This window comes from Leptinotarsa decemlineata, unplaced genomic scaffold, assembly GCF_025532065.1.
Source record: "Leptinotarsa decemlineata unplaced genomic scaffold, Ldec_3_MD MMD2_tig00078422_RagTag_RagTag, whole genome shotgun sequence".
Classification (NCBI taxonomy): domain Eukaryota; kingdom Metazoa; phylum Arthropoda; class Insecta; order Coleoptera; family Chrysomelidae; genus Leptinotarsa; species Leptinotarsa decemlineata.
Window position 1 is genome coordinate 289,955 of NW_027412747.1, and position 27,253 is coordinate 317,207.

The window sequence follows — 27,253 nt, forward strand, 5'->3', positions numbered from 1 at the left end:
AGTTAGCCGAAAAATATAATAAAAAAATTCCCGAGACATGGAGGCAAAATAAAAAAGCTGGAGAAGTGTGGCTCAAGCTATTTATGAAACGGCGTCCCAATTTATCTTTAAGATTACCACAACCCACTAGCATGGCTCGCGCTACCAGTTTCAATAAGACAAATGTGGCCATTTTCTTTGATAACTACCCAGGCGTCTCAAGTAAGCATAAACTTGATGCAAAAGCTATTTGGAATATCGACGAAACCGAAATAACTACCGTCCAGAAGCCCGATAGAATAATAGCACTACGAGGAGAAAAACGGGTTAGTGCTATGACATCTGCAGAAAGGGGGACTTTGGTCACAATGGCTTTAGCTGGGAATGCAATAGGTAATTATATACCACCCATGTTTGTATTCCGCCGCAAACGATTCCAAGAGGATTTTATTAGGGACGGCCCAACTGGTTCAATCGGAACAGCTAACGGATCAGGTTGGATGCAAGAGGATGATTTTTATGTTTTCCTCGAACATTTTGAAAATCACGTTAGACCATCTAAAGAGCACAGAGTTCTGTTGTTTCTAGATAATCATGCTTCGCATACATCACTGAGAAACATTGAGTTTTGTAGAGAAAATGGGATAATTTTACTCACATTTCCCCCACATTGTACGCACAAGCTATAGCCCATGGATCGTGCTATTTTTGGCAATCAATACAGCGTGTGATAATTGGATGCGAATCAATGCCGGCAAAGTCATGACCATATATGATATACCATCAATTGCAAAGTCTGCATTTAATGTAGCAATCACTGCAAGAAATATCAGTGCTGGTTTTGCTGCAACTGGAACGTGGCCAGTTAACACAGACATATTTGGAGAAGCCGATTGGCTGCCAAGTCAAGTCACTGATCGTCCCAACCCAGAACTAGAGCAATCTGTTTCAGAAATTGTGGACAATCCAGCGGAAAGCATCACAACTTCAAATCTCAACATCGAAACAGTTGATAATGATGAAGCAAGAGCCATCATTCCAGGTACATCTACAAATGAGACTATGCCATCAAGAAATTCATCAGTTGTAAATTATACCAATTAACCTCTTGCCTCCACGTCTACAGCCCATATCACAGTTCTGAATACTAAACCCATTGAACCTATTGTCCACGTCTACAGTCCATATTCCTCTTGCCAATGTTTCTAATGTATTTTAACCAGAATCAGTGAGGCCCTTGCCGAAAGCTCCGCCAAGAAAACACAGCCAACCGAAAAGATGCAAAATCAAATCTACTGTGCTTACTGACACACCTACTAAAGACGAAATAGCTGCTATAGAAGCTGATAGGAAGTCGAGAAATGTGAAGAGGAATATCTCAAGTGCAGAAAAGAAGAAACCTAATAAAACCAAGAGGATTAAAAAGCAGAAAGGAACAGGTGATGACGAAGGAGAGACAGAAAACAATAATTACGTTTGCTTGGTTTGCCTAGTAGCCTATGCAAACAGCAGATCAAATGAGCAGTGGGTCCAATGCCTAGAATGCAAAGGATGGTCGAGCTGCAATACATTTGCCATAATTCTTTATCAGATGGAAATAAGATTTTTGACTGATTTATATTATGATTGATCTCGAAATTATGGCATGATTGCTTGTAAGATATAACTACTTAATATAGAAATGTTGTATGTTCTTTTTTAATGTTATAAAAGATGATTTCATACTATTTTTCAAAATGAAAATGTTTGTTTGATTTACTCTATTTATAATGATGTTTTGTAATAGTCTAATAGTCTAGATACAAAGCTGTCACAACTCTCCTAGGTCTCCCCTACTTAACCTGGGAATGGCGATGACTTGACCAATCACTCCAATCGCATTATCGTCATTCACTACTCGTCTCTGAACATTTCTTTTCTTATTTAAAACCGAACCTGTCTCCCTGAATTTTGTGACCAAATCCAGAACGTGATTTCTGCTTAGGTGTTTACCAGGGTTTTGCTCGTTAAATAAAATTGATGTTCTATTAGCATTTTGGTCGTTGCCAAAAAATAAAGCAATAACTGAAACCCTTTCAGCAGTAGTGTTAGGCATTTTTAAACAAATAACCATACACGACCCGTTTAAACAAAACAATCGAACGATGTACTAATGAAAACTGGAAGAAGAGGAGTGGGTATTGATTTCAAAAAAGGGATTTTATTTAACAAAAAACTGATAAGAAGAACTGCTCGATTTTTTTTTATTTAGTCATACCTACAAGTTACCGAGTGGTCTGTCTAATGTATTATCAACATGGCAATTTTAACTTCAAATTATCTCGAAAACTATTCGTTACAAAAATGTTCTTTCAACAGAGTTGTAAAGGTATTCGATATACCTTTAAAACAAGGTGCCACTCGACCTAATTTCCCTATCTAAACAAGGGTCGTCGGACGCACCTCTCCGAAGGGGTGCGTACTACAAAAAATCTGATTAGTCTGAAAGGTGTCCCCCTTTAATTGAAAATCGACGTGTTCGAGCTTTTTTTAAAAATCTTACTTTTTATATTCAAAAACGGTTCTGTTGAGTTTTCGTTGTTACACACTGTATAAACTGTGAAACGTTCTTAATGAAACCATTCAGGTGTCCAATAAAATATATCATTAATCTGTCTCAGTATTGCAAGCAGTTACCCCGAGAAGCGCCGCTCATGGAGTAGTAAATATAACAACTCAGATTCTTTATCTCTCTGTCGAACCTCCGATCCGCAGTTCATTTGAACTTTGAGACTTGCTTATCTTTCATATTTTCACCAAACAGAGTTTTGGTACATTTTTGTAACTAGTAACGAAGTGTGCGCCTATTTGAAAAAGCACACATTAGTATATAATCATGACTTCTCTGGTTAAAGGTAACTTTTGTCAATATACTATGATTAGAAATTACAGTGACTGATACTTTTATAGGTATTTTTATTGTTGGTGCAAAACGGACACCATTTGGTACCTTTGGTGGAAAATTAGCAAGAACTCATATCACTGAACTTCAAACGATTGTCTCGAAGGCAGCTCTAGCAGCCGCCAATGTGAAACCTGAATTCGTGGACACTGTCGTGATTGGGAATGTCCTTCCAGTAAGTATGAAACAATAAGCAACTGCATACTGGTACTTATGCAATCATACAAAGTCAAAATCAAAATATGCTTTATTGTCTGAAGATTAACATCTTATTGACAAAGCTTTGTTAAAATAATTCGAGAAACAAATTCACACATAGTAGCTATTGCTACTTGTCAAGTTATAATTATTCCAGTAATGTTCTCGAAAACTATAGGTACACTATAAAATAATATAGGTACATTAGCAGGTTGACTAGTTTCGATCATAACACCATTTCCAAAACTAACAAGATTACATTGAAATCTGAGTATTTATACCTACATTGTCTATACCCATCATAAACAATTTGATACCAATATTTCTTAGTTAATATAATATAACGTAAATCTTACATAACTAATTCATTATAACATCAAAAACAACAGTAAAAAAATAACATTTCCAAACGCTCAAAGGTGCGAACTTGTTTCATCCTTTTCATAAAAGAGGATGTATGCATCTTCACTCACAAAAGCGATTTTGGTGAAATTGGTGACACGTGTGAATCATTGTATTCGTGCCACGTGCCAGTATAAGGATGTCTGCAGAATGCTGTATAATGTCCGCTGTAGGTAGATCCACTGTGATTCAAAAGTGCATTTAGATTATAACGACAAGGAGTCACATTTTTTGCTGCATAATTGTTCATGTCTAATCCATCTAGAGGAAATTCGATGGCAACATTTAACTTGCCTCTAAATCTTTCTGTTTGAAAAAATCTTTTAAAATGAATAACTAAAATACGGGAAACTTATGGATCGATAGAGACTTTGTGCATTTTCTTCTTTCCTTGCAACTTGAATACGTCGGTTTTTCATGTCCATCCAAAGTTTCCTCTCTTGTGAAGAAATCCAAGCACTGTGATAAATTAAATTGGCCAGTTTTTTGTGATATGGGGAGTGACAAATCCCAGAAAGGATCGAAGGTTACAGATGAGTCTCCATAATGTGTGAACTTCATCGTGGATTTTAATTGACCAACGAAATTATCTACAATTGAATAAAATTTCAGGTAGTTATTGAACATATGTACAAAGAACAAAAAAATAACAAAAACAATTAGTATTTACATAGCACAATACATCACTTGCACGAATATAGCCAATAAGAGTTTATTTGGAAAGAATTCAATATTAATTACATAAAACGACTCAGCCACAAGTCAAATCAAAAAGTATCTTGATAGTACTCTGATAAATTATAGAGTCTTTAATGAGGGAATATTTTGGAAGTCAAATTAAAGTCGTTTCTTTGTCGAGTGGCGTTTGTGTTAATTGAAAATCGATTTTGATGTTTTGTTATGAGTTTCAATAATAAAAATATATATTACAATGAGGATTTTGTTTTCCTTAAACAGTGGTCTGCAAGAATCTCGTGGTTTTGCTTTACATAGAAAACCTACAGCTCTTTTCTCTATAACTAAAATTGATTGCAATGTTGTCAGAGTACAAGCACCCCAAAAAGGAATTTTATATCGTAGATGAAATTCTATGAGAGAGTGATATGTTACTTTGGCAGCAGCAAATCCCAACTCATAAGATGTCAGCCTCACAGCGTAAGACCCTGAGGATAACTTTGATTTGAGACTCTTGATATGGTCTTCAAATTCCAAATCAGTGTCAATGGATAGTACCAGAAATTTGGTTGATGGTTTATTCTCAACAAAGATGTTGTCAATTTGTAAATTGCTGATGTAACATTTGAAGCAAAGTACGCTCATTTTAGAGATATCAAAACTGAGAAGATTTGCGTCACACCATCTTTTTATATTGCTAATATCATGATTTATTACTGTTTCAAGTTTGGAGGGATTTTGATCATGCCATAAAATAGTAGTGACGTCAGCGAATAGTGTAAACTCTCCTTTAATAGATCATTTATATACAAAAGAAATAATAGTGGTCCTAGGAATGAGCCTTGTGGAACTCCACAGTTTATTTTTCCTTCCTCAGAATAATTAGTTGTTTTAATAATTTGACTACGCTCAGATAAATAAGATTCAAACCAATTGAGACTTACACCTCTTATACCATACTATTTTATTTTCCGTGTATCAGTGTATTTCGTGTGCAGTGTATCATGGCTAACACAGTCAAACGCTTTCGATATGTCACAGAACACAGCAGCTGCAATCTCTCCATCATTTATTTCATTATAGAGACTGTACAATAATGAAAAAATGGCATCATGAGTGTTTTTTCTACTCTGGAATCCAAACTGACATTTGTTTAATATCTGGTTTCTCTCGAAAAAATCAACTAGTCTTCTCTTGACTAGTTTTTCTATAATCTTTGCAAGTGTTGTTATTAAAGAGATAGGTCGGAAGTTAGAAGAGATGCCAATATCTCCACCTTTATGGAGAGGAATAACAATAGACATTTTGAGAAAATTTGAAAAAATTCCTCTATATGAGATATTTATTATGTCAACTAGTACTGATAAAGCATCGTCTGGTAGATTTTCGAAAATATTCAAGATGTCGTCAATTCCTGAAGTGTGTTTATTTTTTATCTCCCTAAAGACTCCCTTCAATTCAATTTCAATATAGAATAAAATTATCTGCTATATCAATTGAATTATCAAGTGGATCATACGAAATGTGAATATTTTCAGTTAATTTTTCTCCTATCATGCAGAAATAGTTATTGAAATCGGTGGATAATAATGGAGTGTCCAATTTTTGCTTTCTACCCTTTCCCCTGAGATCATTAATTATCTTCCATGTTTCTCTTGACTTATTGCTTGCTTTGTTTATTCTGTTGTATAATAGTGTTTTAGCTAGTTTTATGGTGTTCCTATACATTCTGCGGTAGCAGGTGAAATAATTTAAAAAATATGCGGACGATGTGAACTTTCTAATGCAGTGTTTCTCAAACTTTTCGAATTCACGGCTCCCTTATGTTTTTTGAAGGTTATCGCGACGCCCCGAACGTAAAGACTACACTAGATGTTTAATTAATAAAAGTAGGTAGGTGGCTGCCTGAACGGATTACATTTTGCAATTACCGATATTATCATATTTTCAGATGATTTTTATTAATAGGTACCGACGTATTACCTTTACTCTCAGTTATCTATGTTGTAAAACGTACCTTGAGACTCATCCGTGGCCCACGGCGCCCCAGTAAAGGTTCCACGGCACCCCAGAGCGCCGCGGCGCACACTTTGAGAAACACTGTTCTAATGTATTGTAAGCAACGAAAATTTCTTGCAGACACCCTTATTCCCTTTGTTATCCATTTTTTTTAATTATTTTTTATTTTAATTTTTTGTATTGGAAATCTATTATTGAATGTGAACAATAACATGCTATAGTATTCTAGAAATGGATCTTGAGATAGTAGAATTTGATTCCAGTCTATTGAAAGGCCCAAATCGTAGAACCTATTATAATTTGTAGCACAGTACAGTCTTCCATATTTAAATTTCGAACAATTTTCATTGTTGTAGTCCAATTCAACATTAAAGTGGAAGACTTCGTGGTCTGACAAACCTGAGGGTAATACCTCGCAAAACACAGATTCAGTATTCAGGTTAGTACATACATAATCAATAGTTGATTTTGAATATTGCTTAATGTGAGTGGATGAGTTAACATGCATCTTCAAACTGTAACTCTCTAAAAGACTCACTAGGGAAATTGTGTCTTTTGAGTTAATGTCTTCATAATTCATATTCAGATCTCCTGTCAATATAATATTTGCAGTGGTTGGTATTTCATGCAGAATGTGTTCCAGTCCACTGAGTAATAAATTTGGATCAGACGAAGGTGATCTATATATGCAAAGTATAAACAATTTTAATTCATCACAAATGCACATGGAGAACTCGAATAACTCTTCCAATAAATATTTGTCATATTTACAAAATTCAGTTGGTTGAACAGAGAGTTCTCAACCAAAATAATAGTTCCCCCGTATGGTGAATTTCTGCAAAACAAAGATACCACACTGTAATTTGGTAGATGCATGTTTTCATTTGGATTCAACCAATGTTCCGTTATTAGGGTGATGCCAGGAAAATGCAACCTTTCTGATAAAATATACAATTCAGAATACTTATTTCTGGCCGATTGAATATTCAATAATATCAAGCTCAACGAATGAGGTAGATTGGATTTATTTATATTGCGAAAAGCTAAAGACTTTTTATTTGAGATATGTGTTTCTCTAAAAAAGAAGAAGGTTCAATGAAATCATTTGAATTTGAATAAACGTTAGATTTCTCTTCTGCATCATACCTGAGAGATGTCAAAGTAGTCATTACACATTACAAGTATTGATAGTTTTTAAAGAAATATTGCTTCTGGTAAAAATTAAAAATTGTTTTACATTTTCAAGAACAGTAAACTTACTTCCTTCGAAGTTATCAATTAAGTATCTTGAAGAGATACTGGAATTATGTTTTCTGAAGTTGAACACTTGCTTCAACAGCTTTCTAATAATGATTTGGTCTATTTGTGTATGAGGTTCAGAAATGAGTAAAATATTCGTAATTTTGTATAGTGGTAAAATTTGTTTTAGAGCAAGGTACACGTTTTTATTATTACTAACATTATTAGTATTGAATATAATTATAAAATAATCTTATTGGCCATAGTTTAAAGTGTCAGCAAAGAAGTTATCTGTTAAATGCGAAAGTTCATAATCGTGTTTTACTATTGCTTTTATTGACTATTTGCTGCCAGTGGAATGCCTCAAGACACAAGAAAAGTTTGTAGCATATTCGTCCCCTAGTATTAGTATTTTCTTGGAGGAATTTATTTCTCCAGGTATTACTGCACTAACATTGTTCATTTCTTCAAGTAAACTCATTTCCGAATTTTTTTGTTCTGGATCCTCAATTAAAATACTTTCAGTTTCAGCATTTGTATTTTGCCCGGTTTTCTCTTTTTCATCGGTTGATTGTCCATAAGTGTTATTTCTCAGTTCATGCATATGCATGTTTTGTGTTCCTTCCTGTATATCGCATGATTCGTTAAATTGTTGTTCTATATCTGTTGAGTTGTCCTTAAAATTTTTTGTCACTTCTTTATCGGCATTTTTGTTGACGTCATGTGTTTGGTCTCCTTGAGTCATAATTTTTTTGTTTTGTGTTTGAGTAGAGGAGGTCGCAGTATGTTTTTCTAAAATTACTTGGATGCCGATTGAACTTTTTCCCACCACATTTGTCTGAGTATCAACTGATTTAGTCGATTTATTTTGTAGTGAAGAAATAGTTCCTTCAAGATGTTTTATGTGAGCTTTGGCTTCTGCAATAATTTCTTCTTGATTTCTAATCAATTCATTCAGCTCACTTTTTACCTTTAGTACTTCTTCCATCATTATATTTTTCTCCTCACTCTGTTTTTCAATGAACTTGTTCTTTGCTTCTGCTTCCTCAGTAAGTTCTTCTATGGTCTGTTCTAGAAAACTAATTTCTTCTTCAAGTACTCTAGGTTTGTCACAGCAGTTCATTATGTAGTCTTTGATGAATTTGAAGTTCTCTTTTTGTTTTAAAATACATGACTTGTGAAATACTCTGAGGCAGTTTTCACAAATTAGGTAAGCAGGCACTGGTCTTGATTTGCAACATCCAAAATTAGCCATTTTTCTTATCAACTTATAAAGAGACCTAGCTTATCTCACACAATAATAATGAAATTAATGAAATGTTATATCTGAGACGCCACTGGTGAAATATGTTTCAGTTATCACTGTATTATTTTTGAGCCGAAAACGTTTTTATTCAAATCTATTTGTTTTTATTTGCGATTCTAAACTGGATTTATATCTCATCTCCGCTGCTTCTTCAATCAGTTTTATTTCTTGCCTGTTTTTCTTTATTTCCTCCAGCAAAATATCATTGGAAATAGATAATATCTGCTATCTTTTGCGGTTGTTGGATGATAATTTATGAACAAATGTGATTTTAAACAGAGTCACTTTGCCACTTTTATGCATTCAACACTTCACATCTGGCATCGGTTATGACGCCATAAACTCTTCTCAGAAGGTATAGGAACTACGAAACAGACGTCCGACGCGTTTGACTGTCTATACTATACTATACATAAAACGATAGCACCCCATTGTTAATCTTATCCCAACCAAGGGCAGATTCAGATCTGAATTTTGCAGGGGGGTTCTGAATTTTGGGGGGGGGGAAGGGTAATTTTCAGGAAAAATTCATATATGAGAATATGTGCGTGTATAGATTATAATAGTCATGTAAAATGTATTGAATGTTGAAATCACTGTTCTAAACACCAGAACTGCAACACTTTTCTTGACATGCTTCGAAAAATTGACGGTTTCGGAAAATGAAGTTCGTCAATTTCTCTTAAAAACTGGTCTCTATTTATACCCACCAGGGTAAAGTTTCAGAAACACATCCATGATTTCGGGTGAAAAAAGAAAGAAACAAATATTATAAAATGATTGATATAGAAAAACGTTTCCTATATGGAAGCGAAGATAATAGATTGTGACATTAGACACATTGACATTGACATTGACATTGATAATTTAATTGAGAACGGTCCCTATGTATAGGAAACTCATTACCTAAGATCATTTCAGAAGTGAAAAACACTTTCAAGAAATGTAAAAATTTAATCGCACCGACTTTTTACAGAAGTTTACAGGTTTCTAATTCTACAGTTTCTAAAATATACAGTCTAATAAAAATTCACAAATCTGGCATGTCGGTGTGACCAATTACCTCCGCAATGAGTTTCTGTCACGGCCGTAGTGAAAAGAAATACCAGGGGGGGGAGGGAATCCAAATTTTCCCAACCCCACCAGCAAAATATCCCAATTTTCGAAAAAATGAAAGCCGAGGGATTAGTTACTACTATTATATATTGATTTTCTTACTTAGTTATCCAAAGATTGGCTAAATGCTTATGCCCGTTAGGAAATGCACAAACAAAAATAAATTTTGGTAACTATAAAAATAAAAATGGGAAATATTCTACATAGGACCAAGGTCCTTAGTCTTCCACCATATCCATCATGTATAGGAATATTCAATACAAATGAAAGGAAACAAAACTTGAATAATATTGTGCTTATTGTTTTCTATTATTATTTTTTCTATTTTCACGGCCCGAAATTTCACAACTTTTCCAAGTCGAAAAAACAGCGAAAAGTTGGGAATTTTGTAAAACTGACACTTCAAAATTTGTAAACTCTTCAGGACTGTTCTCTTACTTGGGAGAAATTAAATTTCAAAGTATGGGATCTCCAAGTTATGCATGTTGGGAAATCCCAACCTTTTCCTGGTTCTTTTCTTATTACCTCTCCTTTTATTTTCTATATTTTTTATTTTTCTAATTTTCATTAATTTTTTTACTATTTTTACTAATATCTTCACGGCCCAAAATTTCCCAACTTTTCCCAAGTCGAAAAAGCAGGGGTGAGGCTCCCCCCATCCCCCCATGGCGACGACCGTCGTTCCCGTACTTATGAAATGTGTGACATGGAGAGATTTTAGTATCTTTGATGGATACACTTTGTTTCCAAGTGTATTTAAACAAAAAAATATTGAATATTTGAGAGATCAATGGTCTCAGTGGAGAAGTAATCAAAAACTCCTCACAAATAACAAAAAACTGCAAGGAACAGAGTTGTATCCAGTTCAACAACCATTTCTACAACCAGCGTGCAGGCAGGGCGATAGGAAACCTACTCTCCCCTTTTATAGCTAATCTGTTCATGAGCAGATTGGAATTAGGAGCAAAAAAAGAGTTATATTACTTTCCACGATCTTAGATCTGATATGTAGACGTTGTAATTGCGATTTTTGATACTTTGTTTCAGCTCTCAACAACAGATATTGAGATATATTTCTGACAGCAAACACCATCGTCCACAACACAAAATGACAAGACTAAACTTTGATGTCCATAGACTTGTTACATTTCTCTTGAGTAAAAAAGGACATGATACCTACCGAGAAAAATCTTCGTCTTTTCGGAAATGAATTATTGTCCTATCATATTAATTAGTATAGGTACACTAATAGATGAGATCGAATTTTCAAGAAAATCAATGTTAATAAAGTAGCCTTCTAAACTTCTTGCTCTTTAAAGACGAAATGTTGGAAAATGATAAGTCGGGGATATATGAAATGAACTGTGGATATATGAAATGAGATTTATTACAAAAATACAGCGGTAAAACTAAGAAAGCTATTTTTTCACAGGACATGTAGGAAAAATTCGATTGCGGAAAACCATAAAATTCTGATGCCGCTCAACATATCTTGGAGAAGAGCTGTAAAATAAATGAAAACCGTTTGAAATTATGGAGGTCGATACATGAAAATAGCAAAGTGTGGCACGAGAACTATGAAGAGTGACAAAGGCCCCATTTCAAACAGTCCATAAACAATAAAAAAAAATGAAAGGAATTCATTGAATATGAAAAATCACAAATTCTAAATGAATATTTGAATTAATATCGAGGGCAATATTGAATTCTTGATAATACTCAGAAATAAGACTTATGAAAGTTTCAAACCCACCCATGAACAATTAAAAAAAAATAAGAAATTGATAGGTTCAAAGCAGGGGAAATTTATTTTTAGCTTCAACCTTCAACTAGAAAATACTTTGAAAAAATTGTCGATTTGCAGTTATTTACGCTGTACCTACCGCAAGGCATTGAAACTGGCTTCATAACTTGATAAATTAAAAAAAGTTATACTGTTATCTATACAGTTGAAACAGTTTTATAAAAACGAAACACGTGTCTTTACATAACTCAGTAAAGACACGCCCGAAGAAGCCGTTGTATGGCGAAACACGTGTTCCGTTTTTGTATAACTGTTTAGTGAAAATCTCACAATAAAGTATTTTTTGAATACGTTAGTTATGGATTTTCATCAAGTATCGGCCAATTACGTCATATAAAAAATGTTTCCGCTGATCTCAATGAAGCAACTGCTATGTGACATATTTGCACAGAATTACGTAAGAGATTTGAGATAATGAAATGTTGTTCGTTTGTCTGTTTTTTATTGTCTGTGCTCTGTGCTGCTCAAATGATTTTAGTGAGGTTTTCATTAATGGGTTGTGATGGAGCTCCGATTAAGATTTAGGGATACTGTTCAGTTGACTAACCTGAAACTTCACGTAACTATGTTTATAGTTTATGAAACGATATTTCCATAAATCAAAGCATGACATGACAACTTTCTGCTGTTAGGAAATCTGGAAAAACCAAAAAACTGAACAATATATATTGAGCTGTTTGGTTTCTCATTTATTTTTATATTTCAACAGTTTATTTTCTTGTTTAAATTGAAAAGGTTATATTTTTAGGAGAGGTTGATTTCTGGAAAAAAAAGTTTTTGGCTTTCTACTTCTCCATCGTGATACAAAAAATATGGGAATATTTCAGAGAAAGGAAGAAAGCAATCAATTTCAAAAAAGTAACTCTATACAAATGTGTATAGATCAAGCAAATAATTAACTTTCAGCACAAGCTGGAAAAAAACCCACTCGAAACAACTTCTTTCATATAAACATTGAATTACACGAAAGAAAAATACTTTCGAAACAAATACTTTTATATAAACAGTGAATTATATACAAAACATTTTTCTCTACTCAGTTTATATTCCAAAAATTCATTATGGAATTGAATCAGATATCATTCACAGGATTCCTACACAATATACTAAATGAAAGAGCTAAAATTTCACTTACATGGAACACATTATTCCTCACTGGTAGACATCTGATGTTTCGTAGACATTTATCTTATCAGCTCTTCAGTATCAAATGTGAATAATATTATAAGAAAAAACATTAATTTCATACATGAAGTTACGACTTATTTCAATGTTTCCACCTTTATTTATTGAAATACTTTATTTGATATAATGTTTCCCGGTAGAAAGCATATCAAAATATTCAATGTAGGAAAATATCATTTTTACTTTATTCGATTTGAGGTTGTACTACCAAAAAACTGCACAAATTAGGTGAAAGTGTAAGCTTATCCGTTAGAGATAGATGCTCGGTCGGGGGCCAGGCGGTTCGACGCGGGTGCTTTGTTCACTCACTCGAATTGACTGCCGTGTTGGTCGGTGGTTCAAGCCCTAGTCTGAATGATCGATTTTCACTTGCTATCGTCCAACCCGTGTTAGAAATCACACGTAAAGGTGAGACCTCGTTAATCCTTAGCTCGCACAAGTTTCGACTTCTGAGGGTTGTCGTTCGTAGGGATGCGACAGCTCTTTGACGGAAAATCAGATTTTAAATAGATTTTATAGAGATGGAGATTAATATATATATATATATATATATATATATATATATATATATATATATATATATATATATATATATATATATATATATATATATATATATATCATCTCCTGATGACGCCAATTTAGACAGTGGAACTCGCGTCAAAAACACGCAGATGCAATGTTCATGTATGAGAGCAGTTTTTCTTTCGGATTATTTTCTTCATTGCATGAAAGCGATGAATAAATTGAGCCAACGTTTACAGAGTTTTATAGCGATCAAATGCACCAATACAGTTCAACCGATTAAAATCTCATAATATCTCATTCTGGATAACAATCGGATAGTAATCAAGAATGTATAAACCTCTGAAGAAGCCAGCCACTCACTCCAGCGACGCGTCAGGAAGAAATTCCAAAAATCCATGGCTTTCAAACCAGAAATTATTTTTTATTTTTATTGTTGTTATGTTCCATTTCAGATTTCACTACTAATTTTAGATCACTATCATCCTTTAATCGGCATTTTTGTGGAGGACTCAATATTTTATACCGTTTTTTTGGGTTTATAATGTTACACAATCGGAACAGATAAGAAATAAATCAACAGAGAATCTGCTGAAGTATAGTAAACGGGCAAACTGAAAAGTTTACCTGGAAAGTTACTGACTTGTGTCAAAAGAAATTAGAAATATCACAGTTTGAAGTGAGATTTCCATAGTGAATGCAGGTTTCGAAAACGGAAAAGGATTGTTTTCCGAAACGTTAACCACTTAAGAAAACTAAGTATCAATATTTAATTTTTTCAATTGATTTTTTTTCAATTTGTAGATAACATTTATGCGTACCTACGTCAAGTTACTGACTAATTGGGCTTTCCAGTAGTTTATATTACGTAGTAACTTTTCAAGGTGAACTTTTCAGTTTGCCCTTTTACTGCACTTCAGCAGATTCCCTATTGATTTATCTTTTATTTTTTCAGATTGCTGACTCTGTATTTTCGGAATGCGACATTTATCTCATCACGTCATCAGCATCTTTTGTGCACAACATTACCCACAATGTGAAACACTCATTTCATACATAACATTACGACTTAATGTTACTGAAATGAACGAATCTATACTTATGTCACAATGTGTAAAGACATTCATACGCTTATTTGGTTCGATCCCAACCTTAGGAATCTTGTTGAACTTGAAAGGGTATATTTCCAGCAGATATGAGTGAATATGAAAATAACTTCCATGCATGATTTACACATTTTTGTAAATTTTATCAATACTCTTTCATATATTACGTTGTGAAACTTTCCTGATAATATATGTTTCAATTCTATAAGGAACATTTGGATTTGAAACGGAATAGAAAAAAGTTAATTTCATTAGTTCGGATTTCAATTATCTGATATCATATAAAAGAATTTGAAATCCCTGAAAGAACTAATGAAAAAGAAGAATTGAAAATGAATAGCTGGAAAAAACAATTATATTAAGCAAAAAACCCTGAAAGTAAATAATAGTGTTAGAACAATTGAACAAGAAATAAAAAATATAAAAATCAATAGATTTTAAGTCAGATTACTTCACGACGTTTCGATTGTTGGTATCCACAATCGTCTTCGGGTGATGAACCGAAGGATTCAAATCATTTTATATAATATCAGATAATGGAAGTCCGAAATAATGAAATTCATCATGAAACATTACCAATCACCTTCAAAACAGTCAACCAGAAGACATTTGTGGATACTAACAATCGAAACGTCGTGAAGTAACTTGGCTTGGAATCTCTTAATTTTTTTATTTTTGCATTTTTTCTTAAATTTTTCTATTTTTTGTTAAATTTTTCTATTTTTACTTGTATTTTATTCAACTGTTATTTCAGGGATTTTTTGCTCAATATAATTGTTATTCTCAGCTATTCTTGTTTAATTCTCCTTTTTTATTAGTTCTTTTAGAGATTTCAAATTTTTTATATAATATCAGACAATGGAAGTCCGAAGTTATGAAATTCATCATGAAATATTGTCAATCACTTTCAAACATAAAAACGTGGTTGAGTGGTAGAATAGCGTAAGCTAAACTCCGTCAAGATAAAAATAAAGACCATTTATTATTATAATAATTATTATTATTTTTTTTCACCGTAGTGTGCACTGGTCAGGCCCTATCCCCCGAGCTCCGATACATTCGGGAGGGCGCGCCAACATTATCAACCAATGACCACTCCCCACACCATGGGGTAAGTGATCATTGGGTCCGAGAATCATGTGCCCTGAGCAAGCGCAGTGAGCCAAGAATGAATTATTATTATTATTTTTATTATTTCTGTTTGATTTAATGTTAATTTGTTTGAAAGTAGTTGTTTCGGATGGACTTTTGCTTCCATTCTGATTATTAAACAAACTTCTGTATATGATCTGAATATCTTTGTAAAGAGTTTTCATTAAAGTTATTCACTTTTTTTCTTGGGATTCATACACATTTTTTTCCATGAACGAAGTTTTCCTAAACTCTTGATATTTTGTGTGAAACGCTTTTCTATGCATCAAAAGACATTTTTTGCCGTTCAACATGATGTTTTATTAATGCCAGTGCCATCCGTGCAAGATTCACAATAAATTATTTCAAAAAGTATCAGTATTTCATTTTGAGTATAAATTATTGTTAAAATCCTCTTTTCTGAGCAAATCTCGTGTACCTATTGATATCCTTTGATGTACAAAAAAATAAAAAATAAATTGTATTCATTTGCACTTCGGGAAAAGTAATTCATGTTTATTTAAAAATAATTTAGGCATTTGAGGGAATTTTCAGACTGTGAAATATGCATGCGTCTGTTATTCCTCTCGTGTACCCTTTCAAAAATGCTAAAATCAGAAGGGAAAGCGAAATAAAAATACTAAACACTAAATTCAATGAACATATAACATTATGAGCAATGATGATATCTGTCTGATTTTAAACATGATTAAGAAAGAACTCCTATTGTTCCCAAATTATTTGAATACTCACCCTCTGTACCTTTTTAGGGTGATGCTTTTAAAATTTCCAGAAATGTCTGTTTCCTAGGGAAACTTTTTTCAAATAGCCCCTTTAGCGTACATTGATCTCCAAAAAATACTTCGTCACCATTGTAACGTGTACTGAATACTAGAGAATAATCAGAAGCTAACAGATAAAAGAGTAAACCTTAAAACCTGCAACTTTTAATGTGTAGTCATCGTGGGCAACGCTTAATTTGGCTCACCCACAAGTCGCAGAAGAATGTTTAGATCAGATAGGAGTACATGCCTCCATCGTCAGTTCTAAGGAAAACGAGATGCAATGATAGCTGCACTACAGTTCAAATCTGCTATGAAGACATTACCTGAAGTGAAGAGAAGACATTGCAGAAACAAGCCAATAAATGCCATATTATTACTAAAGTGAGACATTCAGAAAAGAAAAGCGGATGTCCTGGAGTAGAACGTTTTCACATTAGTTGAAACAAAAACACACACAATCGATCACAAAGAACTTTGGGTTGGAAATTATTACGAAACAAAATCCATAATTGGAAAAGTTGGTACGAATGCAAAGAGGTTCAATATAGAATATCCTAGCCGAAATTATGGATGAGTGAATCCACGGTCTCAAACATTACGGAACATTAAGGTGGGGATTCAAAGAAAAAAAACGTTTCTTTGAGCTATTTGACGCATATCCGACTACTTCATTAATGATGAAACAGCAGAGCATATACTTTATGCCTGTCCCGCTTGGGACCGAAGTTTAGGCAAAGCTTGTTCATATCGACTCTAGAACCATAATTGTATTTTTCAAGTGGGAAATTTATTTTACTCTGTGTTCTTCAAAGCGACTTGGAAATTAAATCTTCTAGAATTCTAGAATTTTTCAGAACACGAATTTTTTTTCAAAATGGGAATGAAATTAATTGAAACTCACTTCTGCCGCTTCTGAGAATGATGACATTTCAATGTCAGAAATAGCTATCAAATATAATCTTAGAGAAACTCAAACAATCAGTTATTTTAATTTCAATTATATACATTTTTTGAAGCATCTCAATCTAATATGTTTCTCAGTTTGAAAGGTCAGTTCTTATCTAGTATTATTTTTTCGTAAGATATATTTAAAAAAGGAAAACATATATCACTGGCAGAGGCTAAAGATCATCAATGTGGATAAGATAAAGTTGAAAGTTTTTATCGAGCGACATTGTCTTACAAATATTCAGAAGTAGTGGACTAGTAGTACAGTTTTTCGTCGGGATATTGAAATCTAAAGAATGATCCTTGATGTGTTACAATTATCAAATTCAACCTCTGTAATGTCTACATTTGCCCAATGTAGATTATCTGACAAGAAACTTTTATTTTTGTTAATTTTTAATATGCCTAAAATTTCATTAGTTTCATTGGCCTTCATTTTTTTAATAACTTTTGAATATTTTTAGCAAAAAGTACTTTCAAAACAGCTATCTTTATATGAACATCGAATTATAAGAAAATCACTTTTTCGTATTCATTTCACTGATATATGGGTCACTATCATCCTCAATGGTGGACTTCGGAGTTTCTGAATAGGACATTTTTCTGGATAACATTACAAAAATTCATTTATTCATAATATTACAACTTTATTATTTTTCAGAAGTGACAAATTTGCTCTCGATGACATATTTTAATGAGTAATGTTCCTATGAATGATATCTATTCAATTCCATTACAAATGTACAAACTGAATACGAAAAGGTAATTTTCCTATAATTTAATGCTCATATGAAGATAGCTGGTTCGAAAGTACTTTTTTTTCGTGTATTCAATGTTCATGTATGATTAGGTCGTTGTTTGAGTCTGAAAGTGACTTCTATGCATGATCTATACGTCTTTGTAAAGAGTTTATTTTAAACAGATGGCTTTCTTCTTTCTCCAGGAAGTTTCCTACTATGTCTGTATACGAATGAGAAAATAACTATCACTTAGAGTAAAGTATTTCTGAATTAGTAAGTAGTAGTATTTTTGAGTTGTGTGTATTTGGATAAAATAAAAAAATCCGCAGACATAACATTTTTTTATTGGAGCCTACGCATAATATTCAAAAAAATCTGGAATATATCAATCCAATACATTAATTTCCACTTCTCAGTAATCATAAGGTACATTAAATCTCCTTTCAGTCAGTAGCTCCAGATGGCATTTTACTTCCAAGACACGTATTATTGCATTGCGGAATCCCCATTGAGAAGCCAGCGTTTGCAGTCAATAGATTGTGTGGATCAGGATTTCAAGCGATTGTGAATGGAGTCCAAGTAAGTAAACTACAGGTTCGCATACCTTATTGAAAATTCCCTCAAATTGATAACTTACAACTATATAAAGGAAAATTGGATATTTCATGAATTATTATCGTAATGTATAAATGTAATGATCTAGCGACACGCATCAAGCGATTGTAAATGGAGTAAGTAAACCACAGGTTCGCATACCTTATTGAAAATAGCCTCATATTGATAACTTATAACTATATAAAGGAAAATTGAATATTTTATAAACGATTATCGTAATAAGTAGGAGTTATGTCGTTTCAGCGAGACAGACGTCATCACACCAGTCAGGTTGCCTCTCAGCTCGCCATACAAGGCAGACAGACCACTCAGTCAACCAGAGTGCACCAAATTGTCACGTGGTGTCCTGTCACGCAGCTCGCCAGCTAATCAGAACGCAGGCTTCTGCATTGAGATGCCGCCACGATGTTCTGAGGAACATCGTGGCGGGAGATTTTTGAATTTTCTGTGGACATAAACAATTTAGGCAGACAGACGACCAGGCGTATCCCTCAAAGATACAGACCATCCAGTCACGTGGCGCGCTTTCATCAGCCCATCTTTTCGTCCAACACATTTTTGTTTCATGACGTCATGAAAAAAAGTTTTCGTTGAAGAATTGAACACAGGTCGTTGGTATGATAGACTTGATCGTTAGCCTCGACACCACCATTAAATATTGAAAGTAATTGCGAATTGTTGATAGTGATGGCTTTGGTCATTGCTTTTCGAATTGCTTTTACATTTGAATTATGATCCCTGTTCAGCTGATAAAACATATTTAGTTTTGTACGAGTCGGACGCGCTTATGAAAACAAAATCGGGTATACAGGGTGTTGTTCCAAAACACATCAACCAAAACGAAAAAAAACATGGTTGATATGAGTTTATTTGGAAGATAGTGTGTTGTGAATTAGAACAAATGTGGGGAGGGTTATGAAAAGTAAGTATGAGAGATAATGGAGCGGAATGCTGCAGGTTTATTCAGTCGCAGACCTAAGACAGAGATATCAACTGTATTCCAAGCGGAAATTTACGCTATTGAATTGTATGCGAAGAGATTGGAAGAATCCAACCTCATACACAATTGATTGAAAATTTATCGGACAGTTAAGCGGTATTGGAAGCTCGTGGCTTCTACCGAGCAACGTATAAATTGCCAAAAACAGCTCCCCTCGATAGGAAGACTTAACAGATTGTCTCTTGTCTGGCCATACTGGTCTGGAAGGTAATAAGACTGTTGACTTCCTTGCAAATGAGGGTTTGCAAACAGCTTTATAGGAGCAGAACCTGCCATTGGCATCGCTTCAGGCTTTGCCAAACAAAAATTGAACACCTCGATAGCAAGACTTTTGGGTTTTTCGTTTTCGTGTCGGGGTCCTACGTTTTAACGTGCGACCTTTTGTACACACACACCTTTTGTACACATTTTGTACAAACAATTGAAGAGATTTTTCGCCTAATCGTTTTGTCGTACGATAAATGAAAGAAGTAGATCACCAAAGTCGATTCTATTACACCAGCCAATGAGAGCGTAACAATTTGTTAAGTGACCAGTTTGTTCAGTTGGTCACGCGTACGGCAGATAATCGAGCAGCATTATCGCGGTTTGAAAGATAACGATTCGAGCGTGCTTGGAATAATATGTAAACGAATTGTTGTATATTAATATACACCTTGTATATTAATACAAGGTGTGTGTGATGTTAAAGAAAAAAATATGGCTGCCAGGATTGAAGAACAAAATATGGCGGCAATGTTACGGGCATTGAGTGGAGTATACAGGGGTGCGTCAAAATATATAATTTAAGTAAAAACGACGTGACAGTTTAACGGAGCTGTAATATTTCAACGCGCGATTTCCCTATGTGTATACAGGATGTTTCAAAATACATCATTTAAGAAAAAAAACACAGCCGACGTCAAAGTATACAAGGTGTTTGCAGCGTTATAGAAAAAAACATGGCGTTCAGCGTTGAAGAAAAAACATGGCTGGCATTAAAGTATACAGGGTGTGCAGCGTGGCGGACATTGAGTGGAATATACAGCGTTAAAGAAAAAACATGGCTGCCAACATGCAAGAAAAAAACATCCAAGTTGGGATCATCAGGAGATGACGGAGAAAAAACATAGATGGCGCGTGCAACATTCTGTACGATTCATCGAAAAATCAACACTTCCGGTTTATAAAAATTGAAAAAGAAGTATCGTGTAGACTCCAAATCTACAAAAAAAATGATCACTTCCGGTCGTTAGATTTAGATAATTTCGACATCAATGGATTCCTCTCGATGTAAAGAAACATAATTAAGCATTTGCAGAAGTGTTGATCGCATAGGAGGCTAACTTTGTTATTATTGAAGATGGCAGGGGGTTGTCGGTATTCTAAGGTCACAATTTCTACTAAAGAACACGAAAATTATAAGTATGTAGCATGGATTTTCCATCATTTAGGTTGTTGATTATAAAGTATCGAATATCTGCATTTCGGATGTTGTAATTATATTTGACTTGGTTGTGCAAATGTTAGGTGGTAATAGGGGAGAGTGGAAGGACGAAAACACGCGGCATTGAAGGTTATGAAGGAATTTCGTGCAACGGGTTTGGTTTCATTATCATTATCAGGTGGTGAAGTTTGCTAAAAGAAAGGAACGAAACATTTTAAATATTTATTTTACATTTTCATTTTGGTAATATATTATAAAGCCATTTGTAGAAAATATCTGCATTTCGGAGACTGCAATTATATTTGTTCGGTTGTGAATGTGGTGCATACAGTGTAAGACACCTTCGTTGTTGTTGCCGAATGTGGGAACCATCCACGATGTATTGTCATACTCCTCCAAATTCACAACGCTTGTAGGTATATCCAACTCGTGAAATTTCGAAATTAGATAGTCACGTTTTTAATGTCCTCGCACATAAACAATATCGATATCGTGTAGATTTTCCATGAGGATGGTATCCAATTGATTATATTCCACAAAGCCGGAGGAATACCTCAATACATGAACGTTTCGCAACAGGTAACAGGCGGACGACGATCTTCTTTACTCAAACAGGAAAATGGTTCGTTTGGCAGCAATATAAAGTTACTACACTTATTTCCAATCCTAATGGATATCTCTTTAGGATGGAATTGCTGCTCTATGATGAAATCTTGAATATCTACAGAAGCTATTCTCATTTTAACTTTGCAATTGATACTGAAGCAAAATCACATCTTCAGTTCCATTTCTTGATATTTTCGCTGAGTGGGAGGTGCTCGATGACAGTGTCGTGCACAATGATGAAGGCTAGTGTACTTTGTGGGAATGCCTCAGATTTCAAGTTTTATATCAACACTGGAACTTTTGATGATTTCCTCTCTTCTGGAACAATTGATGACGAAGAGAGATTTTTGTGTAAAATCTGCGGTATTGATGAGAGGGTTGTGTTGATTCGTCATTTTGTAGCTGAGATCGAATTGTGCGTAGTTAAAATATACTTGCAAAAAATCATTTTTCCCAAAATTCAGATGCATATTTTCTTTGGGGTGATTTTCACCGTTCAGAGTTAACGTTATATTGGTGATATTTGAATGGTTGAATTGCGTTGGATCATTGTTGTTTTGGAAGCATACAATCACATAGCGAGGGCTTTCGAGAAACGAGGAAGTCTTGACGGCCCATATTTCATTTTTGCACCTTGTGTGAGAGCAGGCAGCATATGGACTTCCCATTTTCTGAACAGTATGAGAATAGGAGTGTCGACTTGGATAGCTTTTAAAAGTTGCAATTTGATTTGATCATGAGGGAATATTCGTTCAACTTTCAGTTCGATATTTTCAATTTATAGCTCAACTTCAGTCTTTGATGCTACTGTATCAGCAGTCTCATTTATTCTGAAACATCATCAATTGAATCATCTCCAGCTCGTACTAATCGGATGGTGTGTTTACCATAGGAAACATAATCATTGAAAACATTCAAGAAATGTTCAATGGGTATGAGTAGGTTGAACGTTAAAGATGCTGTTTGAATGATGCCGAAGCTCTTGGGGTATGTTCATCCTGAGATTGCCAAGTATTTGATATCTTCATCGGGGTAGGTGAGGAAGCCTCTGGCAGTACTAACAATTCCAACTTCACCAACTGCTTCCAATTCTTTACCATTCTGCTCATAGGTAGCAGATTGAAACATGAAACCACCAGCATTGTTTACAAAGGTTACCCGACCATCTCCCTTCATCCTCTAAACTTTTCCGCTGATGAATAGCAGGCTATCGTACAAAGCATCATAGGCATCGGATTGATTAATGTTGATTTCAATGACGTCATTATTGCGAAAAGATTTGACATACGGATAGTAGCTCCGGGGTTCTACTTTTCGTATGGATTCATCATTTTGTGGTTTTCGGAAAATGTTGAACACTTGATTGGACAACATGATTGCCAAGAGATTCCAAAAATAATGAATTCTTCGTTGACAGTTGTTGACGCTGTTTGAAGGACTTGACGAACACTGACGGGGAGGGTTTGGTAATAAGTTTGAATCTGTTTTCCCGTTAATCAGCTGTCGCCCCCATTTGTATATCGTATGAGACGGTGTGTCGTTGTAGAAAGCTTCAAACGTAATGTTGCTATCTATGTTCATGGTACGTACTTTGATGATATCGACAGGTTGATCGAATGCGTAATGCAAGTTGGGCTTGAGAAGGGTCGACGAAAAAAAACTCAAAATGTGAGCCAATCTATTTGCAGGTCGGAAATCAATAGAGTGTTTCAAACAAAATATTCCACTCTTTAGCCTACGTTTTAGGTAAAATATATTTGCTGACTAAAGCTTCAATATCACCAATTTCTTTAGAATCAGAAGGGATTTCACTAGTTCGGACTTCCATTGTCTACTATATTTTTACTTGTTTTACTTGTTTTACTTGTTTTACTTGTTTCAGGGATTTCAAATCATTTTATATAGTAGACAATGGAAGTCCGAACTAGTGAAACTCATCACGAAACATTGTCAATCACCTTCAAACAAATCAGAAGGGATATCAATACTTTTTTGTTTTGTTTTGTCATCGTTTTCGTAATAATAGAATTTCGTGTTCAATGTTTGGTATACTGTTGTATGAATGGAAACTGAGCAAAGCTAAACTGTATTCTGAATCGGAATCCATTCGAATGGGTGGATTGTAATCGATGGAAAGTGTCGAAGAATGACTCGTTAGAGTTAATATCATAGACATGACTGATAAATTTTCTACATTTTAAATAATGATTGAAACAACAATATTTTAAATCATTTATTTCTACAATAATAACATTCTCTTTGTGAACTAATGGATGAAACATGGTAAAAGAATCTGCAAAGCGAATCGATGTTGGCAGTCCTTCGGTAATTTATGATAGACATCCAATAATTCCCAAGGTTCAGCTTTCAATATCAAAAAATCAATCGATAGAGTTTTCAGTTGAGCATCGGTTAAACAACGCAAAGATTCATCTATAGGCATTTTTGCAGGCATCATGAAGTAGAAATTGTAGATATCCGCAATTACGCTGATCAAAGTTTTGATGTCGATCATTGTTATATGTAATTGTTGTACCCCATCCAAAATATCGTATCAATATTCCATTGGAGGTTTGAGATTACCGAAACTATCAAAATATTGTACAGCATTGCCATTTTTAATGTAAGCTACCCAACGAGTGCCTGCATTCAATTGAGAATCCAAATTTACAATAGCACATTCTCGCAGCCGAGGACTACAAGTTGGCAACGTATCACGCATAAAGACTCCACAAAAATGCGGTATTTCCAATTGATGGGCACATTTTTAAATTTCCGAATCATATAATGCTCTATGGGGTAGTTCCACAAGGAGTTTTTTTTCAAATAAAGACCTCGTCCTTTGTTGCATTGTTGTCGTTGATTTTTTTTAGGAATAAACCAAGTCCCCGAGGTGTTTTGAGTAGATACAAACCGGAACCCAAGCTTTATTGTGACGCTGATCTTCTTCGAGTTTTTTTTGGCATTTTTTGCATCTATCACGGTTTTTGCGATGGCGCTCGCTCCCCCTGCCAATGAACCCAAAGCTGAAAGGCCTGTAAATATGGGTATGAGTGGTAGAATTCCTCCAAATTATGCTTCGAATGGAATAACTCTCGGTCGGCATGCGTATCCTCCTCTAGCTTTGTGGACGGCCATTTTTGTTGCCTTCAGAGCCGATGCCGCGGATTTCTTTACGTCATTCGTCATAGGCTTCCAATTTTTCATTACATTTTGCAAAGTGCTGCGTGGAAATGATTTTACACTTCCCATTCCTGATTTGCGTTTGAACTTCATCACTCCGGTGACGAAGAGATCGCTTGCCCTCTCTCCAAGTGTCGCGTCTTTAGGTAAAGCTCTCTTCGAGAGCTTCGAGCTTCGAGAGACGTATTTCGCGAATATGCCAAGTCGTGCTGTTTACAAGCCGAGTCTAATGCATTAATACCGGGATCACCTCGTGCAAGACGTTCTTGTAGCAAGTGTAATTCGAATGGTAGCTTATTGATTAGCGTATTGATGACACCTTCTCCGCGATAGGTCAACATTAGGAGTGATAGATGTCGTCAATGTGCACGTTACATTTCGAAGTGAATCTCCCAACCATCGATCAGAACAAGGAGGTCGTTCATTACCCATAGACATTTCGGACTATTTGGATGATGGTGTCAAGTATCATAATAAACACGGCAAGTTTTTGCCCAATTCATATCGCACCATCATATGCGGCCCAACAGGATGTGGAAAAACCAACACAGCATCTTCAATATTATTTCATCCTAAGGGAGCCAATTTTGAAGATATCTACGTGTACTCAAAGTCACTCTATCAACCCAAGTATCAGCTGCTTCGAGAGATATTAAAAAAAACCATAGGATTCGGTTATTTTCCATTTCAAGATAACGAAGAAATTCAGAGTCCAGAGGCGGCTAAACGAAATTACATATTTATATTCGATTATGTAGCCTGCGATGGCCAGCAGAAAATTCGTGTTGTTGGTTCCAGTATTCTGCAAACGAATGCCATCAACACTCATCGTTGGATATATAATGACAAGCCCTTCGAGTATGTGTATTGGGACGTTCCAAATGAGTTATGCAATAGATCAAAGCTGCTTATAGCTTCGAAAGATGCTGGAAATACGTCACATGACAATGAAATTACAGCTTTATTCAATGAACTCATAGAAGCCAACATTATTCAGTAAAAAATTATTCGAAATGACATGTATCTCATTCCAGAAATTCGATGCGATGAATAATGCAAAATTGACATGAAAATCGCACCAAAAAAATGTCAAAAATTCGATGCGATAAAACGACCATTTCTGCCACTTTAATCGCAACGAATGAAACGTTTTTTGTGCATATGATTTACATTGTAACATGCTACGAGAAATAATGCAAAATTGACACGAAAATCGCGTCAAAATAAATGTCAAAAATTTGATGCGATAAAACATTAATTTTCGTCACAAAAAACGTATCGAAAATTCAACAAAAATGCAATGCGTTGAAACGACCATATCTTGGTCGCTTCGAAAAAACGCATATTATTAGAATCTTATTGGTGTGTGTTGCATTTCCATCATGACTATCGACAAGTTTGGACGCAGCTCCAAAGGAAGCGAAAGCATTCCGAAACATCAGCAGTAGGGAGGTTTGCTACACACATCAGGTGGCAACATTCATTTTTTGATGGAAAAGATTATATAGAAACTCTGGGTTTAACAGACGGAGCAGTACGAAATGGCTGCCCGAAACGATCACCAATTGCTATTGATGACATTCCCTATATCATCTTATGAAATTTGATGTGGTCCAAGTCCATCCAGAGACTAGCCCGTGCAACAATTCTCTATTCGTTCCATCAATTTAACAACTTATGAATGGGCAAGTCTCACTGATATTCTACAACAAGTAAAGGAAAATTTCTTTGATTCACAAATCGATGGGTATGCAGATGAATATGATCCAACGATGTCTTGAACACTCATATGTGGGTGCTGTCTAATCGTATCGCTTTGCTGGATGCCATAAACTTTTGTGAATATTATCGAGGTGTTTTCCATATCACTTAATCATAGTTACGTGAAAATAAAACTAATTTAACTTTGAAAGAAATTATAGAAGGTTTTTGTCAGGCCTCATCTTCAGATAGTCTGTATGTTAATGCTTTACATGAATATTCATTTTATTATAAACAAAAACTAGTATATGATTTATGTAATAGATGAGAAAATTGGATATTTAACTTTTTTGGCGCTCAACAAGCCTGGTGGTTCGCCGCCGCGTAATAAAACACACAGAAAATATTTTTTTCCTTTATTCAAAATCCCGCTGCCTTCAAAATACAACAATAAAAAAAAAATTGAATTACAAAAAACGTGATATTTGAATTATATATAAAAAAAATGATTTGTTGAAATACAGTGGAAAATGATGTTTTCTGGTTGTAGAATATCGCAAGTTGATGAATCTGTTTTCACTATTTTCACTATTCGATGTAGTCGGATGTTTTCCATCGTTTTT

General features: G+C 34.6%; 1 protein-coding gene across 5 annotated transcripts in view; it reads left to right on the top strand.

Moving 5' to 3' along the window:
• The first annotated feature begins 2,718 nt into the window (after positions 1-2,718).
• Positions 2,719-27,253, top strand: part of LOC111504795 (3-ketoacyl-CoA thiolase, mitochondrial) — a 230,351-nt gene continuing 205,816 nt past the window's right edge. For 2 of the 5 annotated variants that reach the window (XM_074186079.1, XM_074186077.1), the window contains exons 1-3: positions 2,719-2,873; positions 2,929-3,095; positions 18,547-18,678. In XM_074186079.1, the coding sequence (XP_074042180.1) occupies positions 2,855-2,873; positions 2,929-3,095; positions 18,547-18,678 (318 nt within the window). In that variant the 5' untranslated portion in view covers positions 2,719-2,854. The remainder of the gene's footprint in view (positions 2,874-2,928; positions 3,096-18,546; positions 18,679-27,253) is intronic. The other 3 variants (XM_074186076.1, XM_074186080.1, XM_074186078.1) reach the window with 2 other exon arrangements.